General features: G+C 40.3%; 1 protein-coding gene across 1 annotated transcript; it reads right to left on the bottom strand.

The window, feature by feature from the left end:
- HTRA3 (HtrA serine peptidase 3) lies at positions 1 to 25,885 on the bottom strand. Its single transcript, XM_039728933.1, has 9 exons — positions 25,152 to 25,885; positions 16,717 to 16,816; positions 14,682 to 14,904; positions 13,841 to 14,035; positions 11,193 to 11,225; positions 10,405 to 10,519; positions 4,024 to 4,072; positions 2,246 to 2,341; positions 1 to 1,001 (listed from the first exon to the last, which is right to left on the bottom strand). Exons 1-9 carry the CDS (start codon positions 25,573 to 25,575, stop codon positions 836 to 838), a joined length of 1,401 nt encoding a protein of 466 aa, XP_039584867.1. The 5' UTR covers positions 25,576 to 25,885; the 3' UTR covers positions 1 to 835.

The raw sequence follows: 25,885 nt of genomic DNA, 5'->3' as shown, positions 1-25,885 counted from the left end.
AAAAAGAGGTTTACAACCACAGATGATTTGTGTAAACTTTAATCTTCTTACAGTAGAAACATACAGTCAAAGCCAAAAGTAGTGTAACAATTTTACAGCAAAGCTTATCAGTAAAAATGCAAAACAAGTTTGTATCAAATTCTTAAAAAATTGTGCACTTTCTCAAACTTAACTTTGTTCAGCACATCGTTTTGATTTATATATAAGGCATTAATTCTATAAGAATCATTTACTATATTCCAAAAATCGCATGACCTAGGTGTAACACTCTATAGCCTGACACCATTTTTGCTCCTTTCAATATTTACAGATTTCATCTACCTGCATTGACATGGAGCACAGAAGCACTAAGAACAAGCTTTGCCAATAAGAGGTTCACATTGAAAAAGTTACATAAAAGGAAGAAAAAAAAAAAAAAGCTCAATTTTGCATTGCAATACTTGGGTCTGCTGCAGCCCCGACTGTAGTTTATGAATAATTCCCTCTTTTATATACTTCCCCACTTCCAGTAGTATTTGGATCTTTCCATATGCAGAATTGAATCTGCTCTGCATCTGCAGGTACAGGAAGTGGGACCCATTTCTACAAGCTACCCAAAATCAGTTTTTTTCCTCTTCCCCAGAACACAGTTCTTAAGTTTCTTTGAAATGTAAATCATCTATAAATGGCATCTTTGAAGTCATTCTAGCTACTATGTACAGAAATGGCTCAGGCAATTAAGTTAGTCCACCTTGTCATTAGTCAACAGGAAGTATAATTACTGTAGCTGTAAAGGAGGTATCTAGTGTTCCAGAATAAGTGAGTTTAATTATGGTGAGAGCTCCCTCAATTCTATTTACATGACAACTTCAGGCTCAATGTTAAATAGCAAGTCATCATTTCCTCTTCGAACTTCAAGTAGTAGAGGTGATTCATTCATCACAGCCTCCTGCAGGTCACTGGAGGTCACCAAAGGACGCCCATTGACTTTCACAATAATGTCTCCATCTTGGATCCCTCCTCTGCAAAGGTAAGAAAAAGGCACTAAGGAAAGTACACAGGCTGTTCACCAACCCCTTTTGCAAATGCAATACATTTTTATTCGTTTTAGTCTGCACTGAGGGGAAATTCCAGCCTCCTGATGTGAAATAATGACAGGTGGCACTTGCTAAATGCAAAATAAGGCTCAGGTTATTTCACTGAGGATTTTTTTCTTAAACAACAAAAACAATTTTCTCATGTCTTCTACAAAACTACAGTAAATTACAAAGAGGAAAAAAAAAAGGCTTTTATCTATTACTGATTCATTTTACTCAGTCCATTTGCAAGACCATGCTTTTATGCCACCAATATGTATTTCAAGAGTTGAAAATTAAAACTGCAAAATTTCAAGACAAGTAAAGTACACCAGCTAAAATACTGGGAAATTATTTCTCTCTCTTGCTGCTCGAATGTAATCCTGAATAGTTGCTTTTATTACTTTTGCTTTTGATCTTCCTAAAACTATTTTTAGAAATATTTTATTTATTTTGCAACAGTTCTGTAGAAGAGCCTCTTCCTTTAAGATTAAGCACTGTCTCAGATAACAGCTCTGACAGTGCCTTATGTGAATGCTATTCTGTTTCCTGCTTAAACTTAATCCAAGTTTCTGTTTATTAATATTCAATATACTTCACAAAACTCCTCAAATTAGTTCATTGTATTTGGGATGTTCTTTTCCTTTGCACACTGTTAGTGTTTCATAATTTCATCAAAGGTTGTAGTGAGGTGGGTGGCAGTCTCTTTTTACAAGTAACAAGTGACAGGACAAGAAGAAATGACCTTAAGTTGTCCAACTGGAAATTGAGATTGGATAATAGGAAAAATTCCTTCACAGAAAGGGTTTTCAAACACTGCAAGAGGTTGCCCAGGAATGAGGTGGTGTCAACATCCCTGGAGGAATTTAAAAGATGGCTGGAAGTGACACTTAAGGACAGAGTTTACTGGTGGCCTTGGCAGTTCTGGGTTCATGGTTGGACTTCATGATCTTAAGGGTCATTTCCAACCTAAACAATTCCATTACTTAAATAGTTCTGAAATGCTTCATTTTTGTAGAGGTGAGCAGAATCTTAGCACAAATATTTTAAACCTAAAGGCACAATTTTTAATTGTTTAAATACAGATCGAGCCTGGTATGAGGAAATATTTGAATATAAAAAGAAATATTACCTTTTAGTATCTCTTTGGAGATTTATTTGTGGTGAAGAAAACAATATGCTCTACCTACCTATGAGAAGGTGAGTTTGGAACAACTTCGTGCACATAAATTCCACTTCTGACATCAGGAAAATCAGCATTACTGTGTTTCAGTTCCTCCACCAAGCTAAAGGAGAACAAAGTTATACAGAATTTGATTGCACTACAAAAGCATATTAATATTCTTACTTAAACTTTTTGTGACAAAAAGTAAAAGAATTAATCATTTGTCTATTTTGTGATAAAAATGTAGGGGATTTGAACCTGATTAAAACAAATTACATAAATTTTAAGAGCGGCAAAACTCCTTACCTGTGCAAAGCATGCTAAACTTAATGGTCTTGCAAATCTCCTGCAAGAATCTGACTTTGGCTCTTTGTAGCAGTAGCACAGAGGACCTTTGTCATGAGCACAAGAACAGGAGCACTCTCAGGGACAAAAGGGTTTTAAGAATTAATGCTGGTGACAGGGCAGAAATTTGCCAACTTTGTTTATTTTTATTTTGCAAGTCATTCTTCATTTGTCTTTATCTAGAGCAATAGAGTTTTTGATAACCCCAGACAGAAGACAGATCAGAGCTGGAAACTTCAGTTTCCTCAAATTGTTATCAGCAATTTTTGTGCATCACTTTCTAAAGAAGGAAGACAGGAACACCCTGCAAAATAGAGCTTCTACAAACATCCCCTCATTTCAGACATGACAACATCATTTCAGGTCTGTGTACAATGTGGGTTAAAACCCATTTCTGGAAAGAAAGATTTTAAACCAAGGATGGATCACTGGACTGTCTGCCAAGAGAAACTGGGGTCCCACTGAAGGAAAACAAGCCAAAATGGCTACACAGCTTCTCTTTATTTGATTTAGTACCGAGGAAGCTAACAATTGAATAATTGAAGCAAACACAACAAGGGAAGTGGTCTTTTTCTGAAAACAGGCCTGCAGACATCCTACATGGCTTCCTTAGATGTTCCAAAAGCAGTAAAATCTCACATCATGTTCTCAGTTATGCAGAGAAACATTCTGAGTGTCTCTCCATCAGTGATGTTAATGCCATTACACTGATTCATTCCAGCTGAGGATCTGACCCTTCAGGGAGGATTGCAGGAGAGTAACTCAAGAAAAAAAGATGGCTTTACTACAACCCCAGCTGGAAATTGTCTTGTTCAATTTTGCAGTCTACTGCCACATTGGAAACATGCCTACTGCTGGGAAAGAACATCAGCACAAGAACCCTCATTTGTTATCCAGAACATATCTGGGTAACAGCAAGACACAAAGCAACGTAAGAGGGAAAACACAGTAAAGAGCCAGAGGAGGGTGTCCATTTCTGGCTTTGTTAATTCAGAGCCACAAAGCTTTACTTTGGCACTTTAGCAGCTCTTTCTAGTTAATGGTTAGGCACCAAACCTCACACCAAATGGCCTCCACTGGCACTGATAAAACACCACCAAACCCTCCATCAGCTGATGTGTCATTGGCTCTGAGTCACCTGCAAGCAACATTTTGTTTAAATGCCACCTAAAACCTGGTGTAACGCCAGGTGTCCTTGTCAAGAACAAAAATCTGTGTTCAGGCTCTTCCTATTTTCCCTCAGCCATCAGGACACCCACTACTATCAGTATTTAGAGAACTTGTAGGTCTCAGAACATAGATTTCACCTATATCATTTAAATGCCTGCAGATTTCCTAGAAGCCAATGCCCACTTCTGGATCTCTGGAGATTTGTATAGAAAGATGAATGAATTTCTGAACCACTGCTGACCCCATCTTGTGTGCATGAACATACCATAACCTCTCTAAGATACTTACGCAGGTGTTATTGTCAGCATTCTGATGCCAATGAAACGTTTCTTCCCATCTGAAAGGAACACAGAGGATAGTTAAGAAATTTAGGCAAACACTGACAAAAATAACTGTTCTGATGACCCAAAATACCTGAAAATTAAAATAATGTATCATATTTTAAAAAAACTAAACAAAATCACACATATCTGTACTAAAAATTGTTTTTTTAATTAGCTTTGGTGTACAGAATGACAATACCTCTCCCCGCAACTAAGGGTAAGAGAGAAAGCTCATTTACACTCTATAAGACTTTTTCCTCCAGGAAATTCAGGAAATTACTGTTATTTAGTATCACATGAACTCAGTAAATGGAAAATTTCATAACCAACTACTATTTAATCTGAAACCAGCCAAGACAATTTAATCATATAATATTCTTATTAAAATGTAGAAATGGAATCTAAACAAATCTAAGTTTCCACTTCTCAGAGAAAGGGCATTCAAAAGATTCACACTGATTATAAAGCAAATGGCTTGTTATTTCAACCCCAAAGAATAAAAAGCAAGTTTAAAAAAATCACCCAAAACATGTAGACCTTTGCCAAAATGAACACAAAGATACTCAAGAGGGCTGGAGCACCTCTGCTATGGAGATGGGCTGAGGGAGTTGGGCTTGTTCAACCTAGAAAAGAGACAGTTCCAGGGACACCTTAAAGAGTTTTTCAGTATTTAAAGGAGGCTTATAAGAGAGGACAAAAGATAATGGCTTCAAACTAAAAGAGGGCAGATTGGCAGCAGGTATCAGGAAGAATTTTTTATGATAAGAGTAACACATTGGAACATGCTGCCCAGAGAAGTGGTAGATGCCCCAGCTGTCAACAGTCAAGGTCAGGTTGGATGCAATTAAAGGTGTCCCTGATTAGTGCAGAGGGATTGGACTAGGTGATCTTTAAAGGTCCCTTCCAAGAGAAACTATTCTATAATTCTGTGATTCGCCAGGACTCTGTGGAATTTTAAATGATGAGAAAGCACTCCTTTAGGAAGAACACCACATTTCTGAGGTTGGCTTTTACTAAGCCATGATATTGCACAGCTGGCTTATGAAAAAAATGCAGTTTGATGACTTCCTGCAGTGAGTGCTGCAGTACTCAGTTACATCCGGCATGAAACAATATTTCCCCTTACTTGTTCCAGCACAACGACTTCACAAGGTCTTTGAGTTTCTCCAGGTTCTCATATGAGGAAAAAGGAGATGTACACAGTCTTCTCTAGCTCTTATTCTTTCCAATAAAAATACTCCCAAGTAAAGGACTTAATTCTGAATATTACACATGTCAAATATTTCCATTGGGGTCACTGAAAACACTGACTACTAAACATTGGATTTACTACACTCTGAAAAATCTGGCATCCATAACTGTCATCCTTACTTTGCTCTGAAATGCTTGGCTCTCCTCTATTTTAAAGTAAAACTAGCAAGATCAAAATCAGCTATAGTAAGAGTGTCAAGAAGTTCAATTGCTCAAATTTGAAGTCTGAAGAGCTTTGGGCATGACCATGAACAAGCTCATGGCACTCCTCCAGTCCCCATGGCAGAAATGTAATTTTTCACTTTTTAAAAATATTCAGACACTGTAATTCTCCCATCTGAAAATAATCCCCTTGTCCATGCAATGTGGACAGTTAAATAATGAAATTCCTTTCATAGGATCAGTGACAGCATCTGTGGTGACAGTTTTCCCTTTGCATTAAACAATTGGATGCTGGTCATTGCCTGTGAGGCAGAAATTTGCAGAAACACGAAGATAATCTGGAGCCTGAGTTAGAAATGTTTACATGATGAAAAATGAAAATGAAAGAAGAGACAAAAGAAATTGACTTGGAAGAAACAGAACAGCATGGATGAAAAAACACAGGAGAAATGACACTAGTCAAAAAGGGAATTATTTCTCCAGTGGCTAAAGATACATGTAAACATAAAGCTCTAGGGAAAAAATTAAATCTTGCAACTACAGACTTATTCTTAACCAAAGTTCTCATTCTACTTTCAACTTTGGGCAGGTCAAAGTATTAATTCAGTCCTGTTCATGCACTGAAATTCAAAAAGGCCTTCTGCCCTCTCTCTGCAGTAAGTTTGCCATACTGCAAATAGTTATTCATACTATAAGAGTAGCAGGCTATTGTATAAAGTAAAACTAAAACCTATGAGCCATAGGTTACTTCAGCACCCCTCTTTCCCCTTTCTAGATATTTTGTGTGTCAGAACACAAGTAAAAACATTCAGTCCTTTTGTTTCACAAAAGTCCATTCCACTGAATTTAACCCAAGTCGAACATTTTCAACAAAAATCAAAGTTTTCAAGAACAATGATTAGTGAGAATATAACTGTCCATCTAATTTGACGTAGAAGTAGAGACTGAGCAGGCACAGACAACCAGTAGTAGTGTTTTATCATTCCCAAAGCATAGGCACAGTGATGTTGGGGCTAAGTCAATTGGCAGAACAGTATGTAGCACCTGAAACTACCACTGTCATATTACATCTACTCTGTGAATAGAAAGACTCCAAACCTGTCATTCTGGCAACTTGTGCAATCACACAAAAAAAAAATAATTAGGAGAACTGGAATAAAGTGATGTCATAAATCTAAGGAGCACATCACAAGGGTGATGCGTCCAAGCAGTAGTAAATATATGTCAGAAGAATCAGGTTTAGCAAAAGTGAAACCATTGTGGCCTAAAGCTGGAGTGCAGCACAGAAGAGAAAGACTCTAATCTCATTTTCGTAAACACCAGGCCAGATTAAACACTGATTCAGAGGTACAAAGTCAAGCAAACCACAGCCTCAACCACAAGTTTAAACTTAAATCTGCTTTGTGTTATTAGAAAGTCACAAGCAGCTGACCCCAAGTATCTAGAAGCAGTTCACTATTCCCAGAAATTTCTGTTCCACAGTAAGGAAAGCACTTGCCTTACTGTTAAACTTTATTTACTGATGCTTGCAACAATAGAGAGAAAAAACAGATAAACACCAACTGAAGGCAGAAATGTTTGTGACTTATAAACTATAGCAAAAAGAACTGATAAACCCAAATTAAGGGGGCATGTACTCAAACTTCTATGGGCTTGAGTAACTGTGGTACAAAATCATACCCAACCCAGCTGATTCCAGCGGGGCCAGGATATCACCAGGACTTCCAACTGAAGAAATGGATCCTGCTCTTATTCAAGTGCCAGCAAAACTTCTATTTTTCTGCTAAATCCTGCTGCACCTAGCTCATCTTACAGACTACATGAACAGCCCTGAAAGCATTTAAGAACAATTCTACTGCCAGATAGAAAGCATGCAAACAGCTCAAGCCTATAATGCTGAACAGTGCAGTGTCCCTTTCATATAAACTGCATAGCTGAATTTAATCCTTGGTCTGAATCTATAATCAGCAAGGCTCATAAGCAGCCCTCATGATTTGTGGGAATTATTATGAGCAATAATCATTCAAATTAAAAGGTAAGAATATTGTTTCAACATAACCAATACAAAGCCCTGTATGAGGATTCATGTAAATGAGTTGAGTGTGGCCAATGCAGAACTCCCCCATTTCCCCTTGCCCATCTGAAACAGGGTTTATTCACTTTTCTGCTGACACTGTTAGAGGCCAAGCTGACCTTTTAGGATGGATTTTCTCTTTAATATTTTTTTTTAATTGCTGACTTACTGACTTCTACTTTAAAGTGTCTAAAATACTTTCTAGTTTTACTGTTCTGCTCAAGTCTAAACTAGGAACAGATAGAGCCAAGACTGAAATGGAGAAATTCCTAAAAAAGAAACTACCAAAAAAAAAAAAAAAAAAAAAAACCCACAACCAAAAAACCAATGTTTAAATATGTAGTTAACTTCCAGACATAAACACAGAATACACAGCTGGTTAAAACTGAGATACAGATGGAGACACTTAACTTCATGCAGCAATTTAAGATTTCCTAACTATAAAAGGACATTAACCTTAATACTGGTGACCTCAAAATTAGCAAAGGCTTTCAGACCATTTAACAGACAAACATCTCTATGAAGGCTGTGGCAAATCTTTGGTCAAAAATACATTAGGTGTTATTATATTTTAATACTGCATTAGGTAATACAGAATGTGCAGATAATAATCAGTGCAAATTCTTCATTCAAACGACATCCTCTACTTTTCCCCCACTCTCCACTCCTGTTCTTCAATAGATCAGATATTTGAAGTTATATATAAAAGATGATATTTAAAAATATATATATGCCTTCTATATAAAACAGTTATCTGATCAACTAAAATTCAAAAGACTAAGGTCCGGCTTATAAAACAATTGAGTATCTACTATGCCAGAATAAATCTGGAAAGAGTGATATCCTATGGGAATGTTATCTTCAAGCAATATGATATTAAAAGCAAAATGGTAATACCCATAAATGTCCTTTTATGACCTAATCGTACCATAAGGGAGGATCCCACTAAAATTACTGAAACATAACTGGAAGAAAAGAAAACATGGTAAAAACATCCCTAAAATTCTGCTTGCATAAATTCATTATGCCAAAAAATAGCAACTATACAATAAACATGAGAATTATTACTAAAGGCCTAAAAAATGAAAACTAAGTCCCAAATATGTGGTGAAAATATCCCCTAGAAACTTTATGCATTAAGGGCTTTAAATGACTGTTCTGCTGTAGCAAAATTATAAGATGTACTTCACAGAAGCAAAAGCAAAAAAAATTTGAAAAATAAATAATACAATTTCCTGTGCCCCAGGATATTTGCAGCAGTGACAGTCACAGTGATACCAAGAGAAAGTGTGAATTCTTTCAATTAGGGAATTATGCGACATGATTAAAAATAAAAATCTGTATGTTTCAATCACAGTATAAACTTGAATCTTTCACAGTTTTTGCCTAGGGTTCTTCCATGGTCAAAGCTGTCTCTGGGCCCTTAGCTGGGCTCATCATTCTGTGGAGGTAAAGCTGCCTGAAGGAGCAAGGTAACTGATTTCAGTGGTTGCATCTCCAGACTTCACTGACTTTGCAGCCCCAGTACCAGGAGATGGTGGGCTCTGCACAAGACCTGAGTTCATGCTCTAGGTCAGGCCTGCAGGCTGAGTCAGTGCTCCTCCCTGGATTGGGATGAGCAGTTTGGTTCTAAAGAGTAACATCACTAATGAGATACCTATTTGTTTCAGAAACCAACAATGAGTTAGTAAACAGGGCAAATAAGTATGTTTTTTTGACATGTGGACTGAAACAAAATTATGTCATCTACTTTAAAATGCACTTCTTAGCATATAAATAACAACTTTTTTTCAACTACTGCTCCCCCTTCCCCCAAATCAACAGTGAAAACGATATGATTTGTGGAATTCAGCAAAACAGAGATGAGGGGACCCATCAGGTTTGTGATGCTCTCAATATATACAAGCAAATACAACATTTCAAAACCACTAAGGGAAGTTTCCAAAATAACAGTATCTGAGAGGACAGTGTTGTAGGGAAACAACCCTGGCATCAGAACTGGATGAACTCAGGAGAAGACAAGATTAATAACTAAAAGATTCAAGAGAAGAAGCAGCAGCAGCCAACACTCATGGTAAAAGATTAGTAGTAGGGTGTGGACAGATAAATTGGCAAGAGACAGAGTAAGGAAGGTTTGGCCTGGATGCAGCATTACTAGATCAGATTTGGCTGTGCAGCCTATAGTATGACATCTAGAACAGGGTGACAGATATGGTGCAGGCATGTAAAAAAAGTCTAAAGTACTGCAGCTGTCATTGCCAATATATTTAGATTTATACGCTCTCTGGTGCAGAGGCCTTTCTTTCTGCCTCTCTCCCATCTTCCCACATATTTCTTCACGAATTAGTAACAGCCCTTCTTCCTCAGGGCCTGAGAGTCTGTCACAATATCTGATTATACAGCACTGACATATATGACCATGATAAAATGTAGGTCAGGTCCTATGGACTACATCCCACCTGTGGACAGGTGCTTAAAAAGGCTTTTACCTTATTTTCTACAGTATATCTTAATCTTTTTGCTTGGACAATAATGGAAAGAGGAGAATAAAACTCCTTAAACAAGTGATCATCTGTTCTCAAGATCATTTGAGACAGTGATGATTCATCTGTGTCCTCACTATTCTCAGAGGCCCTATTTCCCATATTTATACTCACACTGTCTGCTCTTTGGGGGTGTGAGTAATAAAAAGTCTCTCCCACTTCTATGAGATTGTTTTCTATTTCCCAGTCTGTTATGCTCTATAATGGAGAAGGATGCTGCTCCTTCCAGTAATAGGATCCCACACCCATGTCTTCTGGCACTTCACCTGGATCAGGATATTGGTTGGAGGATGTCACTGTTTCTTGAAGACCTTACCTTTACTTTGTTTGTCATGTGACTCTGTGAGAAACTGAGTGATACGGTCTGAAGGAATTGCAAAAGAAATTCCAGCTGTGACCTTCAAGGTGTTAATCCCAATCACTTCACCATCCTGTTGAGAGACAACACCCAATTAAATTTGTTCCTAAGTACAGGATCCAGCTCCCTGCCTAGCATTTCATGTTGAAAGCTGGTGTAAGAAATCTTAGAGTGTTGTAATCACTCAAGAAATAAACACTACTTATAAGGGAGGATCTGGGCTTTGATTCACGATCCATTTCACATTTAACTGTGATGGCCAGAGAGATTACAGTACAGTGTGTTCATCCAAGGTACATCCCACCACTCAGTAAGACATTCCCTCTGCCAAGTGGGCACTGCAGTCACTACTACCACTACAGCCACAAGTCACTGCCCTGCAAAACAAGTGCTGCTTTAAAGCAGTCTACTTTGAAAGAGTTGTGTGGGTCAGCCAGGTTCCATCTCTGTCGTGCATCCCACGTTTCACAGCACGAACGCGCATGACTGCTCCCTCCAAACCCAATATTCCTCACTGCTATGCGACATTTTCTGTACTCAATGGGAAAATGTTCTCCTATGGTGTATGAACTGAGACCTCATTTGCATATTCAGCATTAGCTACAGGCTATGTGCCTACCACTAGCTAAATGAACGGAAGCTGGAATGACCCATTAATCTTTCCAAAAGAACATTCTTCCACTAACTTGAAACTAGCTCTTGAAACAAAACCAATCAACCAACCAAACCAAGTCACATGGACTTACCAGATTAACTAGAGGTCCTCCAGAATTGCCATACTGTAAAAATGACATAAGGGAACAATAAATTAATACTTCATTGTTGGAAATGCAACTCTCATCACAAACAGTACTGGTTTTGTACGTAGAGAGGAGGTCATTTCTTAGGCAGCACTGACAGACACAATATCAATCACAGAAGATTAAGAGTAGGTCTCATCCCACCCCTCCACCCCTCTCATGATTATAGTTGAGGTTTTTTTTCAGCAACAGGAATTAAGTCAGGAGCCACTCCAAATAGGCAGACCCTGAGTCTGAATAGCTAAAACTAGTATTTTGATTCTTCTAAAGCCTGTCAGAACAAGGTTTTGAAATAATTAATAGTTATTTAAAGTTACTTCAGTGAGGTGCTTGTACAATTTTTGTTTCACTCATCACTTTGGTTTGTAACACTGTTGGTCTCTCATTCTCCACTGGAGCAGAATACAGTGGTTTACATATTTAATCACAGCATATTGCTATGAGGTAGCTACTACATGAGGATTGATTTAGTAACCACAGACACAGATGCCTCTCTAGGGAAGGCATAGAGCAGCTCTGAACAGCCCAAAATTACCTAATACCTAATGGCCTTTAAAGGAAACATGCAACAGGACCACAGGAAATGAGAGTTGGGGAAGTTGCTTGTCCATCTTCAAGCTGGCTCAACAATTTGTTTTTGAGTGAGGCCAGAGTTTCTGAGTAGGTTTGCAAAACAGCCAAGAGCAGCAACTTACCACTCAAAAGAAACAAAAGCTAAGTGATGTATGAGAGAGAAGTGAGACAAACTGTTTATACTTAGATAGCACTGTGCAAACCTTATAGATTCTTAGGAGAATAAAATAGACATTAAAATTTATAAAACAGCTTCAAAGTTTGAATTGAGCAAATAGATATTGTATCCTTATATTGTATCTCTCCAGTGACCAGAGGCTGCACACATGATTTTTAGGTCTGACTGGCACAAAGAAACCAAAATAAGGATTTTTCAGCCTTGCTCAGCACATAGCCTTTCATTCACTTGTCTTTTGCTTGAAGCATGTGAAAGACCTTCAGCACATGCAATACAGCTCCATTTAGAACCTCATGGCCCTGTTTCCTCCTGCCCTACGTTACTGCTGTCCCAGCATTTCTCAAAAGGCAGCTGCATACACATTCCTGCAGGAAAGTCTTGGCTGAGCCACAGGAATGCTCTGAACAGACCAACTCTCAAACTCCTCCCATTCTCAGGAGGAAACGAGTGCATTAGCTAAGCACAAAGCATCCTTATGCCAGGGACCATCTCCATGTTTTGTGGTCCCAGATGGCAAAGCAATTCAAACTCAGTGTCATTTTCCTCACCTCATCTGCTATCACTCTTCCTTTGGTCCAGCATTATCTGACACACTCTGCTATCCTTGTCTAAACCTGCTCATTTGCTTTGGAAGGCAGCAAAAGTCTAAGTACATACACAAAGAAGGAGTCTGAGCTTGAAAAATGTGTATAGGCAAGAAGTCAAGAATCCCATGTTCCAATTCTGTCTCCACCACCAATTCACTGTGTGCTCCCAAGTAGCCCATCTTGCCTAAGTTTTCCTTACTCTCCTTGCACAGCTGAAGAGAGTAATTCCAATTAAATGTCCTGAAAGGTTCAGCTCCTGGGTCATACAAAAGCTTTTTGAAAAAGCTCACTTTTATGTCATATCTTAGCACAAAAAATAATTACCTTTTTTCCTCCCCACACAATTACTTTCAACAAGTCTATGACAATAACCATTTGTGAAGCACTCTGTGTGTGTAAAACACTTATTTCTTCTTATGTTAAATTTGACACTAAAGTCCAACAAATAAATCCTGCAAATATTTTCCTTCCAATGTGTAACAGATTTAAGGTATAAAACTTCAGTCCATTTTCCACCTCAGATATGTGTGCAGTGCTCTTTTTAGAAGCAGTACAAGCTAAACATACACCCAAGTACTTCGCTTAAGCTCTCTGGATCACTCCAAGATGCTCTGAAGGAACATTACTTTAATGTATTTCTATATAACATGCAATACTAGGACCCTTAGCTCCAAACCATACCTCAAACTTTGCTATTTTCCACATTGATTCTTGTTTTGATTATGTGATGTGTAAAGGGAAAACAAGAACAGCAACAAAAAAAAAAAAAAAACCAAGAAAACAACCAAAAAAAAAAACCCAGCCCTCTCCTTATGCTCTTACCTGGGTGTCCTGTCATTAAACTGAAGCACATACTCTCAATTTGACTACTCCATCTGCTCCTAATGGATGGAGATGAAAGAAATTTTGGCTCTATTCTACAGCTTCCTTGACCAGAGCAACTCAGCAAGCAGAGAGAGAGAAATGTTTTGATTTACTGCTGGTTGATACAACCATGTTGCTGCATAGATTTACAGAATTCAAAGGGTCTGACCTATGCAGCATCCTCACAGACAACCCCAGTGGGAGAACTTTTATTTATCATTCCCTTCACAACACTGCCTGAACACACCTTACAGACACTGCAGAGTTTAGAAAAAAAAGAGTTTCACTGATGTTCAACAAAGCTGCTGGATTCACCTCCCAGAGCAGGCACTTGCATGCTGCACAGTGGGGACAGGCTGTGAAGTGGAACTCATCCCACACCTCGTGCTTACATTAATGATGGCATCAGTCTGGATGTAATCCATGTCCGAGTCCCGCAGGCCCAGTTCTTTGCCATCTCGCTGAGCAGTGCTGACAATACCTGTGGTCACAGTGTTCTGCAAGGCAAATGGACTTCCAATTGCCACCACAAATTCTCCTGGTCTCAGATCAGCAGAGTGTCCCAGTAACAATACTGGTAGTTTTTTCTTAAGTAAACAGAGAGGGAAAGAAATAACCATTAGTTCATACTAGAAAATAACCTGATTGCAAAGATCAAAAACTAGAAATAAGTTAGGAACATACACTTTCCATTACTTTAATGGAAATTACTCACTATCCTATACCCAAAACTTGTGCTAGGAGGGTTGCTCTTTTAACCACCTTCAAAAACAAACAGCTATCTGTAGTTCCTTGCAATTTCACTGAGAAAAGAAGGCATTAAAAATTCCCAGTTTTCCAGCAGATTGTTGCCTCCTCCTAGAAACAGCATAAAAACTAACCATTGACCAGTTGTTGACTGCCACTCTCTCTGCATTATGCCCACCTTGCAGTCCATGCATGCTGGCACAAAGCTTAGAAAGATTAGCCTGGGTATTTAGGTAAAGATAGCACAAGTTTGCCACATATTAAATGAGTGGCATTTTTTTCTTCTTCATGTTTTTACAGTTCCTAGCACAGAAGACAAAGTAATTTAATTCCAAGATATGAGAAATTTCCAGGCCTGTATTTCAGTACATTGTTTTCCACAGATCTTTCTAAGGAATCCTTAAACATATATTCTAGCCAATCACTTTGTACTAAGTGAAACTGAAACTGCCCAAATGAAAGCATTCTCCTGTTTATGTCACTCACCTTAGGGTGAATCTTTATTGTTGCAATGTCAGATTTCTTGTCAATGTCTTTGATGGTTGCTTCATAGGTATCTCCATTCTGGAGCTGTACCTTCAGTTGTTGCCTCCCTGATATTGCATTTGTGCTTGACACCACATGGGCATTGGTCACAATTAAACCAGAATCAGACATAATAAACCCAGATCCACTGGAAAGGGGGACATTTCGACCAAAGAGAGGGTGCCTATACAAAAAGCAAGCAATTTTCTGTCATAAGACAAACCAAATTAAGAGAAGATTATATCAGACATCACTTACCACACCTTTCACCCTGAGAATAATTTTTTTTTTTTAATTACAAAGAAAGGATCCCTTCCTGAAAATTGTGACCGGTTTTAGTCAGTCAGGGAGATAGGAACTGAGGTTTTCAGACAATCAGCAGTATCCTCTTCCTTTGGTTTCCAATTCTGTCTTTATAAACTTCCTTGCACAGAGTGTAGGTGAAAAAAAGGAAGGAGAAGGAGCCCATCTGAACCCACTGGTTACTGATTATATACTGAAAGAGGGAAATAATAAAGCTAAAAAATGAACTGATGAATGGAAAAAGGGGAAGAAGGAACTTTGCAGCTGGAAGAGGGAAATAATAAAGCTAAAAAATGAACTGATCATCTAATGGGAAAAGGGGAAGAAGGAACTTTGCAGCTGAACAGAGGCATAAAGGAAGAGATGAGGTCTAAGGGGATTCATGAAGCATAAGTGCAGACTGGAAAATGCATGTCTGGAAACCAAAACAACTAGGGATGTGAAAGAAAAAATGAAAAACAGTAACAATGGATAAAACTTGGTGGGAAACAACATGTGCTGCAATACAGACAGGTAAAAGATTTTACAAACTGTTCAAGGCATTACAAATTTTCTCTGTGAACAACTGCTGTAATGACCTTATATTAGGGGAACAGAGTGTCTGCATAGCAGAAGACAAAAAAAGCCCCACAAAGTCTTTCTTCCAAGACATGGTCCTGGTTAGGATAATACTTGAAAGCTGTGGACTATTTAGCAGTAAACAATTGGAGCCAATCCCAGGAAAAAGCAGTATCAAAATTAGCACCCAGCAAGCTGCTGGGCAAACATTTCCTTGTAGGGAAAAAACAATCTTAACTACATATGCTAAGATCTTGAGCATCTTCAGCTGTAACATCCTCTCAAAGGACCAATCACTGTGTGCATAAAACCATGTCTCCTGATATACTTGATTATCTTGATTTTGTATATTAAAAAAGCTTACAAAAATTTTCCAATAAATTTTTATATCTATGGAAATTGAGAGGATTCCACAAAGAAAGGTATTCACATAATGGAGTACATGCAATATTTGCAGTAATTTGTTCTGACATAAGGTTGCTCTGAGGACTCATATTTAAGCCTCCCAAGTTGTTTTGACACTCAGTGTTGATCTTGACACCTCAGGTCCATCTTCAGCATCCTGAAATTGGTGATTTGCTGGTCAAGAAATTTAGTACATTTCTTTCCTATCAGGAGTCATTTCTGTGTTTAGATAGGCTACATCTCCTCTACACTCTACCTCTTAATGCTCTTCTTGCCAAAATAAAACCACCTCTCATTCAATGTTGGAAAAGTAAAATAAGCTGTTTTTTTCCACCTCAGTGTCTGAATATATATATACACACACATATATATGAATATATATGTGTATATATACATATATATGTGTGTGTGTATACCTACATATGTACATATTTAAACTGAGATAACAAATACAGTCCAACAAGCAGAACATTTTAGTAAAAGTTCAAGAGACCTCCAAAGATGAGACAGACTTATTTTAGGGTAGACAGTATATATTGTATAGTACTGTAAACCCATTAGAATAGATCTACTGAACAGGAACAAAACACATAAATGCGTGGTTCTCTGGTGAAATAGGTCTGCTGCAATGTTTTAGAGTATTTCGTGAACCTCAAATTTAAAAGGAAAGTTACTACACTGTAGATCTTTGTTAAACAATACAACTAAAACAAAGAATTGAAAGTGTTACCTGAGGAAAAGTTCAATGTGCACAACTGCAGGTGCAATCTTTTCCACCACATCAGCTATGAAGTTGAATTTGTATCTTGGGCTGCTGGACTGTAGGTGACCTATACTAGCAGAAAGAATTGGATATGTTAATAAGACAACACATTTTTTAATCAAGTAGGCAAGATGAACCTGCCTTGATTTGGTCTGTTTCTCCTACTAGAACAGTTTCCAAACAGTACTGGAAAAGGAATCAAAGTCATTAAGATTGTTCAAAACTTACCTAGCAATCTGTGTGAGCCTGAGAAAATTAAACATCAGCATCACTTACCTTTACGTTCTTTTCTATGCAAGTCTGTAAGTTCTGTCTTGAGCAATTTTCTGAGGACAACTACTTGTTATTATCCAAGACACAAAGGGTCATAAGACTGGTCAGGCTGGAAAGGACCTTAGGAGGTATCTAGTTCTACCTCCTGCTCAAAGCTGCATAGCTACAAAGGGAAAGAGAGTTGGGACTTGGATGGACATTCCAGAAACTGCCTGGGAAACTCGTCCCACTGCTTCACTGTCCCCCATGATGTTTAGGATTTTCTTCATCAAGTCTGAACTTGCTGAGGTCATGTTCCAACTCATGCCCCTTGTCTCTCCTCCTGTTATGCACTTCTGTATATTTAGGATTTTCTTCATCAAGTCTGAACTTGCTGAGGTCATGTTCCAACTCATGCCCCTCTCCTCCTGTTATGCACTTCTGTATGGATCTGGCACACAGGTAGGCTGCTCTCAGGTCCCCTTAAAGCTTTCTCTTCCCAAGGCTGAACAAGCCCAGTACCCTCAGTTTCTCCTCACAGGAGATATGTCCAGTTCCCCCCAAACATCCCCATGACCTTCTGAACTCACTCTAGTTTGTCTCTGCTTTCAGGTACTAAGAGATACAAAACTGGTTGCAGTATTCCAGATGTGGTCTAACATATACTGAGTACCACAGCTGCAGAATTTGGGAGTCACAATTCAAACCGAAGTTCTAATTTTTTAAGTAGACACATTAGAAACCTGCTTTAAATTACAACCTTTGCACCTAAAAATTTATGCAAATTCACATTTAAGCTGTCACATGCAGCTGGGCCTAGCAATACATTACTAAAATGTCTGACAAAAGCCAGTATGGTACTACATTAAACAGCACTATACATAGCATTCATTAAGAGTGAATTTAATAGGGTGAAATTACAATCTCAGAGCAGGGGGGAAGACCACAGCATCCACCTTCTAATGCCACAGCATCCTGGATTTTAACATCACAACATCCCAAAGGAACAGCACTGCTTGTGCTAAATGTCATATTCTCTGCAGACCCTGATAACAGAGCCATATTACCACACATGTAAAGCATATGATAGGGGATGTATCACCACACTCAAACAGCAATCTTTTGTGTTCACAGCCTGAAGCTTTAAAATTAATATGGGATCTACCAAAGGGAGCAAATGAGTTGAAGAAACCAGACCAAGGAGATTAGGAATTTCTTCACAGAAGTCTGCAAGTTCTTTATCCTGTTACTGGACACGGGATTTAGTTCTGAATGAAAAGAAACCCTGCTTAAATTTAGCAAGTTAGATTTATGTGGTACTGAATAAACAAAAGGAACAGCTTGGCAGGACTAGGTTCAGTCTATTATTTCTATGTACATTCTCACACACTCAGAAGAGTCCCTGTGCTTGTTTTAGTACTTAGTTTAAAAGAGACATGGCAAAAAGGAATCACAGAGGACAGTCAAATGTAAGCACAATATACTGTTATTTATTTTGCTTACAAGGCCACTGAAGAGTTATTTTACCTTCAGTTCCCAAGCAGCTTGCCTGATTATGCAGTATATCCTTTGAAGTCTAGTGACATGACTTTGAACACTTGCCTACACAGCAAGTATTCACTGACAGGATATAACACTGCCATCATATTTATCTTAATAGACATGACCATGCACCAGTGAAAGGCAGCTGATGAACTAGCACAGAACTGGGGATGAATGTTGTCTTTCAGCTGGTGTAAATCAGCATAGCTCTGTGTGAGTCAGGGCAACTAAATCCATTTGCATCTTCTCAGTGCTCAACTGTTCTGCCCAGACCAAATGGATACAGCACTGTACATGGCCACAAGCACAGGAAGATGCCTGCCAAAAACCTCAGGTCTGGACCACTCCTGACTAGCCACCAGGCAAACATCATGGATAGCAGTGGCTTTCCAGGTAGGATCTGGGGGAGGCAAAGTATCTGAAAGAGGTAGTGAATGCAACGTGAAAAAAGGTGAGGAAAATAAAAAGCAGCAATACAGAGAGGAGACTAAAAGTGAAACAATGTTTATCTTCTTTTCATACAAGAATGAAAACATTTCTCTGTCTGAGCAGAAGCCCAGAACCTCCCTGCTGGGGTTAAAAGACAAGAACGCTCAAACCTGAAAGAAAATCAAAATCTGCACCAGTATTAAAGGGAAATCTGAAAAAAAGGAGGATCAAGAATAACAGACGTTAAAAGACAAGAACGCTCAAACCTGAAAGAAAATCAAAATCTGCACCAATATTAAAAGGGAAATCTTAAACAAAGGAGGATCAAGAAAAGCAGAAACTCAGGCTTTGTATAAAAGGTGTGTCTGAAGAGCTGGGCTGATCAGAGACGAGCTGTTTTTTCTCTTGTATGGTGGGGACCAAACACTGGTGAAAACTTAAAAAGCTGATCTTTCCTGAATAATTTTCTGCAAGCTGGCAGTGATGAGAACATTTAAACACATTATATGATGCACCAGGAACTCAAACTACAGACATGGAAGGTGTAACTGCACACTCACATTCACTCAGCACTATTTAAGGGAACTGAAGTGTTGGTTATTATTAACAGCATTTTAGTGGATAATTATTAAACTGATGGTTTTAATCAGAAGTCCTCAATATACTTCAAAAGGGAGGAACCGAAGCCTGGGAAACTGAAGAAGGAAGCAACATCCACCAGCACTGAGTATACTGCATAATGTCACCCTGAATACAATTGTTATAACTGTGGGGGTAGAATCTATCCTTTAATTTGCACTATTTGGTAGACACTAGCTGCTGCTGCTATCCTTACTAAAAGAGAAAGCTAAATATGTATCTCCCCCCTCCATAGCTCTGCTGCCTTGTAGAGCCCCCACAGCCCTCAGATCTCTGCTGCCCTGAGCATGTAACAGCTCTGAGCTCACAGCACCTTTGTGGATTTTGACCCATTGACCCTCTGAGATTTCCCACATAGTTTTTCAAAGGTCTCTCAATAATGTGCATTATTTCCAATGTTATTACTGAGTGTTCAAAATCATCTCGCACTAACAAAATCTAATTTATCTTGGCAAAAAAACATAATTTAATCTGATTAGCCACATGTTGCATAACCAAGATTTCAAAGGTGCTGCAACCAGGTTGTATTTGAAACAAAACCAAATTTATGCTGTATGAATCCTTAGCTGTCTATGCATTTCTTAGTGGAAAAAAAACTAGATTTCCCCCATCTGATCCATAGCTACAAATCAACCAGATTTTCATCAGCCTTGAACTTTGAGCCTATCATTTCAACTAAGTGATTAGATCTTCAGGTCTCCAGCTCCCCTTGCAAAACACTCAAAATTCAGATTTCAATGTAAGTGCATAAACTGGAACTAAAGATTTTCAGCCTATTTTCTAAAATGTGATTTTATGCTTCCAATTTTATGGACTCCAACACACTGAATTTAAATGGCTAAAGCTAAGTGCCTTTCAGGTAGGAGTAGCCTTATTATCAGTTTAAGATTTTTCCTGGATGGTGATGTAACCTACAGGCTACGGGTCCATTTAATAGTGGTTTATTTACTTTCTTGCAGAGACAATAGACCCACTCCAATCTCATTAACACTGCTGTAAACCAGGAACAATGCCAATAAATCTGTAGAGTTAACCTAGTAGGAAGAGAACTGGAAAAAAATTCAGCAGAAATAATCATTATAATCCCACTGAAGACAATAAAACCAGAGCAATTTACATTTGCAAAAGACTGAATATTTCTGAATATCTGCCAACTTAGTCCCTGTAGAATTAAATCAAATCACATTCACTGCTTTCTTAAAGACAATACATTATATTAAAATCCACAATTTTATATTGATATTCATTAAGAATTTGTGAGCCTGGGAAACTCATTCTTTTAAGGTTGTTTCCCCATCCCCCTTTTAAAACCAGCTTCAGAAAAGATCTGTGCATTCAGCAAAATTATTATGTCTAAGGGAGGACTGCAACCTGGCAGATCTGATCACCAGGGATAAACACTGTCCCTACTGTGCTTTCATGGAAAGAAATGAAAGACAAATAAAAGATTATAATGTCTCTTGCTTAAAAAACAGAAACATCTGCTGGAAACATAGGTTCATGGGCAGCTTTTCTGATGAATTCAGCATTAAGATCAAGTTGCATAGCTGTGCACTGACCATAAAGCCTTGGTGAGTTTAATGCCACATTATGGTTCAGGCAATTTGTTTATACAATGGATGTCTACCGTGCACAGATGAAAACAATTTGGTGAACCAACACCAAAGTGGCTTTCTTGTGCAATGCAGCAATCACAAGGGCCAGACAGACAGACTGGCACAACCCTTCTAGCACAGACACCCACTGACTTTGTATGCTTGGTATCCCTCCCTTCCAACTGACCCTCATGTGAGGAGGTACAACAAGAATCACAAGGGCCAGACAGACAGACTGGCACAACCCTTCTAGCACAGACACCACACTGACTTTGTATGCTGGGTATCCCTCCCTTCCAACTGGCCCTCATGTGAGGAGGTACAACAAAAATATCCTTTTCCTATCCTTTACAAAACAGTGAAGTGCTCTACTCTGAATTGTACACCAAATACTGTACACTATCCATCTTCACCTGCACTAACTCAAAGCAACTCAGGCAGAAGGAAAACAAGCAGTACAGGAATGTGACCAAAGTTTGTGTTTCCAGCTAATACCTTGCAATACATTTCCCTAAATACAGCTGCAGGCAGCTTTAAGGCTTTGATGGCAATAACACCAGCAGGAGACTTCTATCCCTTACTGGGCCAACTTCTCAGAAATGCACATAATCGTACACTCAGCTGTTCCTCTCTATCTTCAGTGTTATGTACAGGCACACTCCAAACACCTGTGGGCAATGACTTTTGAATTAACTGTGTTTCCAAAAATGTGTTTTAGGCTCATATCTTGCAAAGATCTGACAGACTTGGGTGAGCCTTAACATCACGACCCCTTTCTGAGAGTGAAATCAGGTTAACAGGTGATTGTCAAGTCCAGCCTCAAAGGTTTTCTAATTAAGCTTTTAATTTTCCTAGTTCCACTGAAAAAGAGCACTTGCATTTAAAAAAAAAATTGCTTCCATGTCTTAGGCAAGAAAATGCAAATCTTTTGCCATTTAAACTCTCTTCACAGAAGCTATTTGCAAATTAACCTTGCAGGGAATTTAACTGTACTAAGTTGTACTGAGAGATCAAAGCCAATCCTGTGTTCAAGAAACAAGTAGATTGATTGTAGATGGCAGGCGACCAAGTGAATCCTTTGAGTGAGACGTCTGACATCTTTGTTGATTGATACATGGCATTGTTAAAACTTACACTTGCTGCCCTGAGAAGCAGGGGTCTGTAAGAATAAATCTTTGATTACAAAAGTTGTCCTCCAAAAGTATTTCTTCCATTACTTACGTGCCAGCTTGTAATAGCTTGTTGTTACCACAGTAGGTGACAGAGGGCAAAAAAAAAAACCCTAGCTGCTTCACAATATATTCCCATATATAAAGGTATCTGGTTTTGAAAAAAAGTTTTTAAAAACCCCAGTATTTGTAGCAGGGAGTTTAGCTCTGCTCAGGATTTCTGCAGACTGCTCCTGTTAGTATCTCTGAGAAGCCCCTGGGCACTGGCACATTGCAGAGCACCAGTTATGCAGCTCCTGGACATCCATGCAGTGCACACACAGTTTGGTCCACTGTGTGTAGAACTTGCAATTTGGCATGGTGCTTTTCAACCCAATCCAGGACTTCAACAAGGAAAAAACCATTTCAAATTCTGTTAACTTTTCAATTATCACTCAGTAGCCCTGGACACCTCAATCCTTCCTTCCTTCACCCTTTACTACCCATGTTTCGTGCATCCCTGCTGTCACCAGGAAATCATGGCTAAGTTTCTCAGTCTGTCTGGGTTTATCACAACCAGAATCCAATTCAGCATCAACACAAGCAACTGAGAAAGGAGAGCAGCAGACATTTCAGGAGCCACCCTGGGTCTGTGTATGATCTAAATAGGGCCCTAGTCATACTGTGTGAAGTTTCTGTTATCTGAGATTGTTTTAATAAATGGATGCTTAAGTAAAACTGCATTTACTTCATAACTAGCTTATCCCTTCAAACTCTGAGTCATCTGAGGCCAGGCAAGAACAGGAGAAAGAAATTTGACAGCAATTTTAAACTGTCAACTTTCTTCCAAGCCTCTCATTACAGCCATTGCACGTTATTGTTAAAAAACAGACAAAAAAATCCCAAAACAAACAAAAAAAACCCCATAATTGAGTCCTATTCCTGGCTCAACCACCAACTCAGCCTGACCTTGGGCAAGACACTCGGTTTCTTTGAGCTTCAGTTTGTGCAGCTGCAGTTCTGAATAAAAAAAATTAAATCTTAACAGAGAACCAGATGCTTCATCTAAGCTGAGGTTTTCTGAGACAAAAAAAAATAAAGCCAAAATAAAGTGAACACTAAAATAGTTGCTTTTAAAAAAAGCTCTTCTGCCTCACAGCTACAAATTCCTAAGCCTATTTCCATTAGATTCAGGAGGATTCCTTAAGGAAAATGTCATATATACCAAAAGCCAAGCACTCACCAAGCTCCCAGTTGCAGGCTAGTTCACTCATTTTGGTTAAAAATTTTGATTATTTCATGTGGATCAGTTTCAACCAAGTTTTAGGAGTACTGAAGTTAACAGATGCTGATGTGAAAAGGTACAGGCAAAAAACAATTTATAACTACAAAACACTGGAGTGATGGAACAATGCAGCTTCAGGCTGGCATCTGAAACAATTCTTGGCTCTGACGAGATACTCTGAAAGGAACTCCAAGAACATCATTTGACTCTCCTGCCACTCTGAACTGGTTTACCCTTTCCAAAGATATGAATATATATGAAAGGCCCCCTATTCACAGATGGGCTACAACAGTACCCCTTTTCCTTCTGAATCCTCCCAATCATTTTGCCCAGTTTGCTATGAATAAACAGGATGGTTAGTGGTTTACCTGACATCATGGAAACACTAATGCATGTTTGAAAACTCCATTAAGCATAGCACTTTTCTCTTTTCAGGAACTCTATGGGAAATGTAGCAGAAGCAAACCCTTAAAATCATATATCAGTAAGTATGTGGAAAGATACTGCCAGCATTAACACTTCCATAAAGAGACATATTTAATACTAAAAGGAAATTACTAGCTTAAGAGATTACTAAACTTTCCAAAGTTAAATCACCAACCCTGAAGTTGTGTCTCATAGCATATCACAGGATGTGAGCAAAGGCCTCGACACTTTACTACAACCACAAGACGATTCGATAGCCTGAGTATCAATATTTTACACTATAAAGAAGGTTCTCCCTCGACACTTTACTACAACCACAAGACGATTTGATAGCCTGAGTATCAATATTTTACACTACAAAGAAGGTTCTCAGGCTTTTCCCCCCCCCCCTACTTAGGGCTCTACAAGACTACAAAACCCTTTGGTGAAGAACGCAAACCAGGCAAAAGACTATGCTTTAGGTGGCTGATCTCTCTGCCCTGATGGGCTTTTAGAGGCGTTTTCTGATTCGCCTGTCGGGACAATGTGATTAACACCCCAAGTGCCCCAGGCAGCTCCCGGAGCTGGGACATTCCCGTGTCCCGCTGTTTGTGCGGGCTGTGCTGCTGCGCATCCTGCACGGGGGATGCCACCCCCGGGAGCGAAGGTGGCCCCGGCCGGACGGAGCAGGCTGGTGCCGCTGTCCTGCCTGCAGAAAAGGCCACGGCTGAGGACGTGGCTGCTGTCCCGGCCTGGCAGCAGAGCCACCTCCGCCCACCCCGCTCCCTCCTGTCCCAGGAGCGCTGCGGCGGCACCCCGCACCTCAGCGAGGCATCACCACAGCCGTGCTGCCGGTCTGGGGGAACCCTTCCCAAAGCCAGCCCGAGCCCACACCGAGCAGCCAGCAGTCCTGCTGCTCGGAAAGCACCTGAGCATCCATTCCGCATACCACAGGTGTCATTAGCAGCTCAGTGAGCTGCCACATCCCCGGAGGTTTTTAGAGTCCCTAGAGCCACCCAGTCTTCCCAGGCCACTGAAAATCATTACTTTACCCTGGAAGCCAGGTATCCCACCCCAGCCCCGCCGCAGGTCCCACCATGCTCCTACCCGATTCACAGGCTCCCTTCTGGACCTGGGCGATGGCGGGCAGCCCGTGCTGCAGCGCCTTGCGGCTCACCGCCTTCAGCTGGCAGATGTTGTCGTAGGTCCGGCCGTCGCTGCCGCACACCTGGGCGCTGAGCTTGCACTGGCAGACGCCCTTGGCGAAGCGCTTGCCCATGGGGTAGCGGCAGTCGAGGCTGTCCCCGCAGGGCGGGTCCTCCTTGCGGCCGCAGGAGTCCCCCTCGCCCGCGGCGCAGATGAGGCAGCAGCCGCAGCGGTCGGGGACGTACCCGCTGGGGCAGCTGGGGCTGGGGCACGTGGAGACATCGCAGCGGGCCGGGCACTTGGCGCGGCCGAGCTGGAGCTCCGCGGCGTGCGGGCCGGCGCTGAGGGACAGCAGGAGCAGCGGGCTCAGCAGCGACACCCGCATCCTCGGCGGGGACAGCGGCGGCGGAGCGCGGCGTGCGAGCCCGGCCGGCCCCGGGGCAGGAGGCGGGAAGGTGCGATCGCGGCGAGGGAAGGGGAAGGCGGGATTTAGGCACACTCGGGCAGGACAGCGGGCGGAGGGCAGCAGGCCGGAGACAGGGCCGCGGAGTCAAGGCCGGCTCGGTCCCCGCAGGACGCGGCGGCTCCCAGGACTCAGCTGGCCGGGCTGAGGCGCCGAGCCATGGCACGGAGCGCCGGGGGCAGGCGGAGCGGCAGGCGGTGGGAAGGCGGCGGCAGCGCGGCAGGGTTTTATG

This window comes from Passer montanus, unplaced genomic scaffold (genome assembly GCF_014805655.1).
Source record: "Passer montanus isolate IOZ18808 unplaced genomic scaffold, ASM1480565v1 scaffold67, whole genome shotgun sequence".
In the NCBI taxonomy this organism is placed as follows: Eukaryota; Metazoa; Chordata; class Aves; order Passeriformes; family Passeridae; genus Passer; species Passer montanus.
This window is presented reverse-complemented; position numbering and strand designations above follow the sequence as displayed.

What these genes read in the sequence shown, in the direction of transcription:
- HTRA3 (XM_039728933.1), bottom strand. Translation starts at nt 25,575, where the DNA reads ATGCGGGTGTCGCTGCTGAGCCCGCTGCTCCTGCTGTCCCTCAGCGCC. An exon ending in GAAGGGAGCCTGTGAATCGG is followed by an intron (nt 16,817 to 25,151) that starts GTAGGAGCATGG and finishes CTGCTAGTATAG; the next exon opens with GTCACCTACAGTCCAGCAGC. An exon ending in CAATAAAGATTCACCCTAAG is followed by an intron (nt 14,036 to 14,681) that starts GTGAGTGACATA and finishes TGTTTACTTAAG; the next exon opens with AAAAAACTACCAGTATTGTT.